At 43.2% G+C, this 12,334-nt stretch overlaps 1 protein-coding gene across 8 annotated transcripts in view; it reads left to right on the top strand.

The window, feature by feature from the left end:
* HMBOX1 (homeobox containing 1) overlaps positions 1–12,334 on the top strand; it is a 70,409-nt gene that overhangs the window by 30,993 nt on the left and 27,082 nt on the right. For all 8 annotated transcript variants that reach the window (XM_035895447.1, XM_035895444.1, XM_035895449.1 and 5 more), the window contains one exon: positions 1,670–1,823. In XM_035895447.1, coding sequence (XP_035751340.1) covers positions 1,670–1,823 — 154 coding nt within the window. The remainder of the gene's footprint in view (positions 1–1,669; positions 1,824–12,334) is intronic.

The following is a 12,334-nucleotide window of genomic DNA, read 5'->3' on the forward strand; positions in this document are numbered from 1 at the left end:
AGCTAATTTCTTGTGCTATTCTCCCCTTCTTATTTAAAAAAAAAAAAAGTTTTTTTAGTTTTTGAAGTATATTAAAAGCCTAGCACCTTAATGCTGACCTAGACCCCTAAACTGTGCAAGTATTAGAAAGAGTAGATAAGGAACTTTCCTTGAAATGGCCACCCAATAAATTGGCAATGTAGGAAATATTTCATGTGTCAGTAAAACTTAAGTAATCTGTGTAGGCTCGTTAGCTGCAAATTTGTAACAGTCACTGTCCGTTGTGTATGCAAGGCAGAGATTGTGGCTTCACTTCCTATAGACAGGGTAAAAAATCCTCGGTAAAATTTTTTAATTATTTTGGGCTCCACTACCTAACACAGATGCAAGCCCCTGGCAGTAAGGAAATACTCATTGTGCGTTTTTGGAAAGGAACACAGCCAAATGTGTAAATAACTAATTTCTTCCTTTTTACTTGTTGGAATTTGTTTATTGGTTAAACTCCTAAGTTCCCTTAACCCTTTTACTCTGTTTTAAATTAAGCAAGCAGTGTTGTTTCACTAACACGGTATGTTTTTATGATTAAATCCTAAAATTCTGAGCAAGTCTGTGGACCCAGAGGGATTTGCTGTCTCAGCCCTGCTTTTACGTGTGCACAATACTGTATTCCTCCTGTGAGCAGAGCTGCCTGCTGCCCCTGGATCTGTCCAGGCTGGTTCACTGCGTGAATTCCAGTTGAGCTCAGTATGCATATAGGATGTAGGTGGTGATTTATCTTTTCATACGACTGGTTTTGGGGGTTTTTTGCGCACAGGAACAGCTATTTCTTCCCTCCAAGGGAAGTCACTGGGCACAAAGCTGGCCTTCAGAACATGTTTTACGTACTGATGTCCTATACCAGGTTCCCATCCTCACTAAGGGCTATATGAAAGATCGGTCTCCCAGCGTGTCTTGATTTATCTTGATTTATTAACTGAGGGGCTGTTGTGGAAGGAATCAGGGGTAAGTTTCAAAGGACCTTTCCTGAGGGCATTGTGCCAAGTCCTGTCTCTTGCTTGATGCTTTCCAGCTCAGGCTTCTTGAAAGGAGAAATATATCCATAGAAGGGGGACAGAAGAGGAAAGGTGTGATGTTAGTCTGCTTTCAGTGACTTTTTCAGGCAACCTGGCACTCGGGAGCCTGTGTTTGCACAGGTCACAGGGCGTGTTTCTATCGGTGGAGCTGTTTCAAGTGTTTTAACTCAGCTCTTCAGCCACATCGATACCTTTGGCATAAATTTGCATTTTGCTTCCTGAGACTGTTGTACAATTAAATAGAAGCCTGCTATTTCCCATTTTGTGGCAGAACAGGTAGCAGCACAACCTAAATAAATCCCAGCTGGGGCAGAGCTCACCCTTTCTGTAAGACGCTTTTCCTCTTGATGAAGACAGGACAGCTTTTCCTAAGTGGCTATCAGCTCGGTTATGTCTCCTTTAGATTTCCACAGTCACCTGATACCTCTCTGGCTTGGAGGTTGGGGATGGGAACTCTAGCTGGCTTTGTGTATCTTTAAGGTGTCTTTGTTTGCTAATGCTTTACTTTTTTAGTTTGCATGGTTTCATCACCTGTCTTGTCTTTTTTTCATGAGCAGGAGTGAGAAAATGGGCATGATTTTTAATCCACTAGGAAACACAGTATTTATTATTCTTAGGGGCTACGTTAAGCATGAGACCCGCTCCTATCCCAATAGAAGAGCCAGAATGGAGACAGACGCCTCCCCCAGTCACAGCTACCTCTGGGACCTTCAGACTACGGCGAGGCAGTCGGTTCACATGGAGAAAGGAGTGCCTGGCTGTTATGGAAAGGTATGTCAGTTTGGGGTTATGGAGATGGGCGTTTTAAAGCCAATACAAGTATCCTTTTTCCTGCTCTGGTGAACACCACCTTCATTTTCATGGATGTGTTTTAGCGTCATGCAAGCCAATAACAGTGTAATCATTTGATTCTAGAGGATAGAGTAGGAGGAGCTATTTCACCCCTTCTGTTATTTGAAAAAAATGTTATACTGCTTTGGACAATATCTCTTCTTTTTTTGGTTTTTTTTTTTTTTGTTTGGTTTTTTTTGTAGCCCCTAAGGCATCTTGTCCGTAGCTCAGTCTGAGAGTGTTCAGCTCTTCCTTTCCTTTTGGAGAAACCTTTCCCTCTAGCCTAATCCAAGCTCCGTCTTGGTGGGGGTCTGCACACTCTTTACATTCTGCATTTCTCTTTTCCCAGTTTAGTGATTTGTCCTCATAATGTATCATGCTATTTTATAGTTGATACTGGCATTTCGGCAGCACTATAATTGTTCAGGATGCAGAACTTTGTGTAACAAGCAGTGGATTCCTTGTCCAAAAAGGCTCTTACAACCCTTTTACATGAGCTGGGAACAGTACAGAGCAAAGTGGATCTTTCAAATACATATGCAGAGTGGCAGGTGATCATTAGAGCTCCCAGCTCTTCAGTCCTGCAGAGACGAAGCACTCTCTGAGCCTGGTCTCCTGGCTGCCTACGTGCTTTGGCTTTCCCTCTGCTTACAGTAATGTCTCTTTTGTGGATAATATTGTATAATAGAAAAGGGCTAGTGAACTCAAAGGTGGTTTAGGGATGAATGCTTATTTCTGTTAAGGGCTAAATGGCTGGGAGGAGTTTTCTCCTCCCAGAGAGAGTATGAGGAACCTCCTTTCCATGAAAGCGCAGAAGACTCTCTGTGTGCGCTACACTCCTCTCTGGTTTGCAACTCCATGGAGTCCTTGGCCAGCAGATTTTTAGGATGTGCTTTTGCCCTTTCTGTAACGCTTTTCTTTCCTCTCGCTTCCACAAGCGTCTTTGGAACTGATTAGGAGCAGGAGAATGCCTCCTTTTGCCTAAGCTAAGACCAAAATACCAAGCTCCCTCAGGGACCCAAGCCGTTTTACACACACGATGGACATACTTCTGTGTGGCCACAGGCCATCGCAGGGTCTTTGCAGGGCTGAGACCAGTAACTAAGTGTTTCTTTCCATATTCTGTCCTGGCAGTGCACTGATGTTTTTAGCTTTGGCTGAATGTTTCCCCAAAGGAAATAATGTAAATGTTTGAAATCTGTTCTGCTTTGCTAAACCCAGCTAATGCAAAGGCCTGAAATCTGATCGTCCAGGGGACCGTGTTTTTCTAATGTCCCCCTCTGTGCAGGCAGTATGATGTGCAGTATAGGAACTTAGCACTTTAAAGTGCTTGTAGGACTGTCCTGATTGCAGTATGCAGGATGACAAAAATGTTACAGCTCTGTGTACCTTCAGGACAGGACCGTCTCCTTATTAACCCTCTGTGTGTGAAATAGTTACTCTGAAGTAGAATTAGAGCTCTTTGGGCATGGGCGTTTTCCTTCTCGGTTTCTGACTGGCCTGAAGTGCAAGAACTGCTGTTAATTTGCTGTTTGAATCCTGAATACTGCCTTAGACTCCTTTGTGCTAGGTGCTGTGGAAACACAGAGCAGAAAGCGAAAGCTAAGCAAGCAAGCACTACCCTTACCTCCTTCTCCTAAAGCCAGTCTCTGCCGCGGCACTCTCAAGAAGTCAGACAACCTGTAACGGCTTGGTACGTGTCTGTTGGAAAGGTGTGAGGTTTGGTTTTGTGGATGGAAAGAAGCAAGTCGGTGTTGACATTGGAAATCATCCGGTTGTGTATGCAGATAACATAATCGCTTGATCTAATTTTTCATTACCCTCTTCTTTGCCATTCTTGGGTTTGTTCACTGTGTCTTGTGCTCTGAAAGGTCTTTGCTGCTGGGATTTCCTTCTTATTCTGTTGTTCAATGGAGACTTCTGCTACATTGCCCGAGCCCTGGCTTTAATGTTAATTTGCAAAGCTCTTGCTAGGTCACTGCGAGCACTGAATTTCACAGCCTTGTGTGTGGGTACTGGAAAGCATGGCTGAGGAGTTTTACTTGAGGCAAGAACACAGTAAACTCGAGCCGTAGTAAAAGCTTTGTATGACAATAAAACTACACCATAAAGCAAGTTGGGAATATGGTTGTTTAACCGTTATACTTTAATAGGCCTAGTTGAGCTGTAAGGATGAGCTGTTTTATGTGACAAGTTTTGAAAGAGTGGGAGGAAAACCCTCTCTTGGGAGCCCTGAGAAGAAGCTAACTAATTCCACTTACAAGTCGCCGGAGCCTTCCAGCCTTGTCCGTAATCTGACTCATAACAGCAGCCAGGATGAGGGTAACCAGACTCCTGGCTGTCTGGCCCAAGCAGATCAGGTTCACTTGATGCCGTAGGGTCAGGAATTAAGCATTTGGCCCACTAAAAGGGTGTTTGGCATTGCATGTGGTCTGGTGCCATTTGTCTGGTAATTTGCATTTTCCTCTGAAAGATTAAGTTTGGATGGTGAGTGGAGGCATCTTACTCAGTTTAATGGACTGTTTTCCTTAATTATATGCAAGTTGCTTTGCATTGCATGTCCTGTAGCATCTTGATGTGCTGTTGGTGCACGCAGGGATTTAGGCAGCTAGTTTTGAGCTTCTTATTGGGGAACCTCAGTACAGTACTTGTTCATTTTGGCATCTAGCTATTCAGCAATGAGAAATAGAGATCCAGAGACAATTCCATCCCACTAATGCAACTCATACAAGGGCTATATGCACTTTCCTCTCTGGCTGCAAAAGAGGAGCCTTCTGCAATTAGACCTAACGTTGGTGATTTAGTTAAATGCCTGAAGAGGGTTGAATCTAGACCTTAATGGAAACTCCTGTGTAGGTAATGCAGAGCTACTTCTTCCTATAAACTTCTGAAACATTGCTGCGAAGCTGTATAAACATGTTTTGGGTGAGGATCAAAGCCTTGGGCTGCTATATCAGTTAATTGCGGTATGTGCTTTGGACATGGACTCCTTAAGAAATGCAGTCGCTAAAAGTCGATGTGTCAAACCAGTTGAGAGCACTTCAAGGAAAGAATCTGAATTTGATTGCAAAAATGAGAGAGATTTGCTTGAAGGAGCAGGGTCTCCAGCTGAAAATGCACAGCACCAGTCAGGGTTTGGCCTGTGAACTGAATGAGAAGGGTGAGGGTTGAAGGGACAGTTTCTCTCTTTTAAAAGATTTAAATCAACAAAAACTCTAGTGCAGTTAATTATTATATTGGTGCCAACCTGACAGAATTAAGATCAGAGTAAGGGCCAGCACATATACCTAAACGTCTAACGTACATAACTGTCTGTATACAGGGTATGTGTATTAAAGAAACTAATTGGTTTATACTGGATTTACAGAATGCTGCTTGTGGTTCCTGTAATTCAATTCTCCAGTCTTTTCTGCTTTTTTGGATATTCTCCCAGGGTAGTTTATTAGTATCTAGGCTTAGATTTCGGCCAATAGATTCAGGTCTCTTTCTCCCTCTCTCCCTCCTTTCTATTTTTTTTTTTCGTTTTTTTTAAATATCTCTCCGAATATTTATGCTCTGAAGGTTAAGAGGAGCAATAGTTCCAGAAAGTAAAGTTCTATATTTAACTGCAGACTAGGTGTGGTTCAGACAACTGCAGTGCAAGCTCCCTCTCGCTGCTGTGCTAGTGATGGCAACCTTGACCTGTTCTCTTCTTCAGCCTCCTGCTCGTGAAATATGCTGAGTTTTGCGTGTGGTGATGTTGTCGTGCGGCTTCCCCTCCTTTGGGAACAGAGCTAAGCCTACAGTAGTCCTTTCTGTGAAAAACCTGAGGTTAAACTTGAAAGTCTGATTCTGGTTCAGTTTCGTGTTCTTCGTTACGTCTTGTCCCAAAGATAATTTTTTTTTTTTTTTTCCTCCTTTCTCTACTTTACTACTTCTTTTCAACCCCTCTCATTAGAACTATGAAATTGAAAATTCCCTTAGGGTTTTCTGTTTTTTAATGAAGCTGTGTTGTCTTGTCTATCTTTTTCTTTCTTTTTTTTTAAAGTGATTGGTGCTTCTCCTCTCATCATATGCTGGAGTTGAGGTTTATCTTCTTTTTCAGGCAAAAAACCCATCTAAGATTGGCAACAGAATCAATGACTGTATGCTGGTTTTCAGGCACTTTTGTTGAGTGCTATTAAAGACGGGGGAGGGGGGGGGGAGGGCTTGGAGTTGTGTTGTTTTTTAAGTATATGCTTTATCCAAAGATTAAATAAAATAACTGTAAATTCTGCTCTAAACAAAATGAATAATTCATCAGTTGAAAGTCTTTCAGTTTGTCTAGGGAATGGGGACTTTGCTTTCTGGTTGAGGGTTATTTGGTTTGATTTTATGGGTCTGGTTTTTTATTTTAACACTTGTCTGTGCTCTTGAAGCATCCTTTTGTAAAGATGTATTTAGATTAAATAAGGCTAGATGATACAGATACCTATTATCCCCATTTCATAGATGGCAAAACAGAGTCGGGTTTTTCACTTGGCTTTGTCATCCAAGGCAACTTTATTCATATGAGAAATGGGTTTAGATTTCCCAAGATAGTGAGGGTATGGTTTCATGATATAGCTGAGCTGAATTAACAGTTTGTCACCATCTCGTCCTTAGGTGTTATCCTGTCTCATCGCCCTTCTCAATTCCTCCTCCTCAGTTTCCCTGCTCCTGCCACCCTGCATTGTGCCAGATATGTTTCTTGTCTGATTGAAATACCAGCCAATTCGGCTTGGTTCAGAAAAAAGAAATGCTTTTTATTTCCCCCTGCGTTTTATTGAATAGGTTCAGCGTGCTGCGCAACGAGGCTGTGCCAGAACTGGCTCAGGGCAGATGACAGGAGAGCACAGGGAAGGGGGACTTGAACAAAAAGATGCGCACATTTTCCATGGTGCTTTTTTTTGGTCTGCTAGTTTTTGTTCTGGCTTTGTTTGGTTTGAGTTAGATGAGTTCCTGGTTTGGTTAACAGCCTGGTCACACTGACACCCGATGGAAGAGGTGTCCTTTGATTTTTGCCAGGGAGCAGCGATGCATTACCCTGGCATCACTGCCAAACCAGTCTGATTTGACCGGGTTGTGTTCTTGTTCCCCCTGTTCCACTTCTATCACCCGCACACTTAACGCTGTAGGAGATTTAGCACCGGCTACCCTCCTGAAAGCAGCACCTTCTGCAGTGGGCCCGGCGAGCCGGTGCTGGCTGGGCCAGCGGAGCCCTGTGCATGGTTCTGGCCCTGAGCGATATCAGTCCTGACATGCGTTATTAGAAATTCTTCCGATTGTGAAAGTGCTATTACTGCAGCTCTCCTGAGCGCTGGGGCTTCCACGGCTTCCCTGGGGAAAATGAGAGCTCTATTAGCTCCTGAAATTCAGTTAGGAAATTTTCTTAGTTAATTTCATCCCATTACTCTTAGTTATGTCTTCTAGCAGAACCTTAATACCAGCCCCATAGGGGATCTAAGTTTCCTGTGCAAGGCTTTGGAGGAGATTTAAGTTTTGGATTCATTGCGTTTCTCCCTTTTCAAGCTGACAACAGAGCAGGAAGTAATGTCTTTTGGCCTCTTCCATTAGGCTTGTACATTGTTAGAAACAGAACATCAGTTTCTCATCAATATAACGATGTCCACCGGTTGGCTCGGGAATGCTGCTCGTCTTCCTCGGGTTTGTTTCGCAGGCTGCTAGGAGGTGAGGAGTGCTGAGAGTTACGCTCCGCTGTCCCTGTGACCCTCAGATGTCATTGAACCTTTTCGGTGACTCGCTGTTTTCAACTGTGAAATATCTACTACCTGCCGGGGAGACTGAGCCAAACCAAAGAAAGGATGAGCAAGATTCTAGAAGCCTGTAACTTTGGGGGTTACCAAGGACGATTTGTGTTGGGCATTAGGAAAAACCTTCTAACTTTAGGAATGGTTGAGCACTAAGCAGGTTATCTACAGAAATTCCTGAACGATTCTCAGGAGCAAATTCACTAAAATCTGTCATATACTTGACCTGAATGCAGAGGGAAACATCAGGTGACTTCTTTACATTATTTTCCAGCTCTTTCTGTTCTGTCATAAGGTGTTTGTTAGTCAGCAACTTGCAGTGGGAGGTTCAACTTCATTAACTCCTTCGAGATGTAGGAAGGGAGTGGGTTTTTAGGGTCTGATTGCTGTTCATGCTTGTGAAATGTTTTGAGATCTGTGAGTGCAGGCACTTTGCAAAGGCATTCAGTAAAGTTCACTTTACAGTTGAGACAAAGGCAAGATCTTTTTATTGTCTGAAAGTTCAAGTGGTTTGGCTCAGGGTCATTGCTGTATGTCTTGGTAAAATGCAAGAGCAGCCATTTTATGCTTGCTACACAGTATCTTTCTTATTTTGCATTAGATCAAGCTATGTTCCCTCTTAGACATGCATAATATGCAAGCTTCCTATTCTAATCGGCTGTAAGCAAATCCCAGTTGTTTGGCAGATTGCATGCAGTAAAATATAATGCTAGGAGACCAGGCTGTGGTCTCTTGAAGAATCCAGCACCTAATGAGTTGTTTTTCTTTTTCAGGGAACTCAGGTGCTTTTTGTATCTTTGTGTTCTTTCACTTTTTTTTTTTTTTTTTTTTTTTTTTTTTAAATAATAAAAAGAGAGATCTGTGGGAGGGGCAACTCCTTGCAGCAGACTCCAGATAAAATTTTTGTACCTGCCAAGGTCAAAATAATGGAAATCAACATTTGCAAAAGGGGCCTTGTCCATCTGACCTGCAACGGCACTGCCTGGTGCAATAATCCCACATTTTAAGAATGGGAATTCTTCTCTAGTTCAGGTACTCTCCTGCATTTCTCCAGGACCAGTTGAGATACTTCTGTATTCCGTCTCCCTGCCCATGAAGGTGAGCAGCAGGATCTCATCCTGCGTTGTAACACTGTCTTCTCATAGCATCAAAGAAATTGTCATACGTATGGGATTGGAAATTTCTGTAAGTGCCCAGATTCTTTCAGTGAAGATGTAAAAAGGCATCATTGTTGCTTACTGTGCAGGCCAATGTAAATTTTGCTGGTTCCAGTAGCACCGGTATATGGGAGGATCTGTAAGACCCAGTTTACCTCTTAGCCTATTGTTTGCTTTTAAGAACATCTGCTGGCTCCTTCAGGGGTGTCCCAGCTCACAGACCCCATACTTCAGAGCATACCCCTGAATGCTTACATGTGCAACATCCAGCTGCCCTGTTTGTCCTTGCACTGATTTTGTGTCACCATCCCCAGCATGTAAAGTGATGTTGGGGCATTGCATAGGGAGAGGAGGTATAGAGGCAACCTCAATTCAACCTGAGCTCCTTCTAAGAAAACACAAGTGTGACTTGGCAGGTCTGAAGAGCACCGCGAACTATAGGCTGCTTAATATCTGTTGAGGGAAGCCTCATTTAAGAGCAGCTGTTTTGTCCTTGGGTGCCTTTTCCAGCTCTGTATTTTGTCCCTGGCACGAGGGCTGACTTTGCGATGTGTGCCGCTACCGCACCAGCACTGTGGAGTTCTGGTGTGTGAGTGAAGCTTCAGGGCTCGGCAGTAACCCCGGTGGTGATGATGATGATGGTGTTTGTCATTCTTTCTACCTATCCTCTCCAGTCTGTGACTAGTTCACACATGGCTAGCAACCATGTGACTGTGGACAAAAGCTCTTATCTCCTAGCCTGTTTTTTTTTTTTTTTTTTTTTTTTTCTTGTGACCACCCCGGCGCTTTTTTTTTTTCTGCTGTAGCAGCTCTGGGCATTCTTATTATTCACATAAATATGTAATTCCTTCTAAATCCTGCTAAGGTCTTCAGGGTGCTTCAGGAGAACTAATTATACCTAGTTTCATTTTATATGCTAAAATGTGTTTTAAAAAGTTGGATGTCCCTTTTGCCGGAGTATCATGAGAAAGAATAAGAAAGAACATTGTGTTTACCTTCCCGTGATCATTCATTGTATATACTGCTATCAGTGTGCTGCTTATTTATCTCCTCTCTGAACTAAACAGTCATTCTCTTATCTCTTTTCAGATGGCAAGTCTTCCCTTGCCTCTAATAATATTCATTGTCACTCTTCTCTGGACCTTTCCTATTTCTACATTCGATTTTTAGTGACCCAGGGTAGGTGAGTAGGGACAGGAGCAGAGCTGATTACCATATTTCCAGGGTGAATATTCCAGCTTATACAGGCAGCTGAATCTGATTCCCGTTGTTCTCTGACCTCCAGCCTAACATCTGGGTTTTGCTGATCACTTTTGTGTATTGATTGAGAGTATGTTTTCTTTGAGTAGTCCACAATGATACAGGTGTCTTTTTCCTGAACAATTACACCTAATTTAGAACCAGTTGTGTATGTGAGGAGTTAGAATTTGTTCTTCTCCGTGTGCATTACCCTGCTTTTTGCAAAGATAGCAAATGAAGTTCAATCATGGGAGTGTTTCGATATTTTTGAAATTCACAGTTATTATCCGCTTTATTCGTATCCAATATAAATAATTCACTTTCCAGAACATTATTTAATGCCAATCATTTCAGTTCACAACTTCTCTGAGCCAAGGGCTTGTATTCTGTTCTTACCCAGAGCCTAGTGCAGTGGGCTCTCTGCAATCTTGTTGAGACCTCTAGATGCTGCTTGCGGTAAAGACAGCGTAAAAGTGTAAGTCTAGTGCTGAGGGTTCTCTCTCTTTGAGCTTTCTTCTATGCCAACACTAGACTTCCTGTAATCCTTCATGGTGTTCTTCTTCCTATGACTGTTCTGTTAGAAGTACACAGAATCAGACAATAACAAAAAGCTCATATTAATTAGCTACATCGTTCTTTTCTTACTTCTTGTTGTGGTTTAACCCCAGTCAGCAACCAAGCACCAGACAGCGGCTCGCTCATCCCCCCCCCCCCACGCCCTGGTGGGATGGGGGAGAGATCGGAAGGGCAAAAGTAAGAAAACTCATGGGTTGAAATAAGAACAGTTTAACTGAAATAAAATAATAATAATGATGATGATAGTAATGAGAAGGAAGAAGAAAACAACAAAAAGAGGGAGAGAGGAATGAAACCCAGGAAAAACAAGTGATGCAACCACTCATCACCCGCCGACTGACACCCAGCCCGTCCCCGAGCAGCAATCGCTGCCTCCTGGCCAACTGCCCCCAGTCTATATACTGGGCATGACATCAGATGGTATGGAACAGCCCTTGGGCCAGTTGGGGTCAGCTGTCCCAGCTGTGCCCCCTCCCAGCTCCTTGTGCCCCTCCTCACTGGCAGAGTGTGGGAAGCTGAAAAGTCCTTGACTTAGAATAAGGACTGCTTAGCAACAACTAAAACGTGAGTGTGATATCACATTATTCTCATGCTAAATCCAAACCATGGCGCTAAGCCAACTAGGAATAAAATTAACTCTGTCCTAGCCAAAACCAGGATACCTGTTAACATGATTTCGGGGGGCATGGAAAGTCATGGCATGCTTGGACCCTGGCATATTCAGTCTACATTTTGTGTAGCTGTTTTATAATGGCTGTCACTGTAGGCTGTCTGGAACAAAATTCCGTGATCGTATTGCAACCCTTGTAAAGGGGATGTGGTTTTGGATGTGCTCTGGTGCGAGGGTGTAACACTTGTACTCGGCTGTCTCTGTGTCTGCCCTGAAGGACCCTGAGACGCTGGGGAGCGTACTCGCTCTTTGTGAGCAGACTCCTGGGGAGTTTAGCAGGTAAGGCAGTGGCAAACGGCTCCCTGGGCAGTGACAAGCACAAGTGACCCTAAAGCTGTCATGGTTCCCCCTTTGGCTCTTTTTAGCCTGTTTAAAGTCCCGAGAAAGAACTAGACAGCCCTGGCCTGCCAAGGAGGGTCATTCCAGGTCCAAGTTCAGCAAAGAGAGATTCGTTGCTCACAGTGAGATTTATTTGACCTGTATGTAATATTATCCACGGAATAAACCCACTTAAGTGAATTACAAAATTAACTTCTCGAGTGATCTGGAAAGCCTTCGGAAGGAATTAGTAATCAGGTTGGCACCTTGTCACCTCTCGCTTTGATGCAGCCGGCTGTCGGCATGGGGTATACGTGAGCACCATCCAGCTCAAAGCTCTGTTGGATTTGCCCATTTGGGGTTTCTAGAAGTATGCAAAGTGTTCCTGCTGCCTCTCGCTGCACCTAGTCTCTGAGCGGAGTCCAAACCTACCTCAGAAATTCTCTGCCATCTCGTAACAGATGTGAGGTCTTTATACAAGTAATAAACAGAGTAATTACAAGAAGTGAGGGAGCAAAATTCCTAAGTAAAACTCGCAAGTGTGTTGCATCATGTATTTATGGGCTCTTGGTCAGACTGTGGAGAGCTTTAAACAGACTAAAAAGAATGCTTTATCAGAGAACCATATGGGCTTTAACCACAAAAGTCACTACCACATCCTAGATTCTTTTTTATCCTTTTTTTTTTTTTTTTTTTTTTTTGGTGTTCCATTATACCACATTT

Source organism: Egretta garzetta, unplaced genomic scaffold, assembly GCF_000687185.1.
Source record: "Egretta garzetta isolate BGI_Z169 unplaced genomic scaffold, ASM68718v1 scaffold325, whole genome shotgun sequence".
NCBI classification, from domain to species: domain Eukaryota; kingdom Metazoa; phylum Chordata; class Aves; order Pelecaniformes; family Ardeidae; genus Egretta; species Egretta garzetta.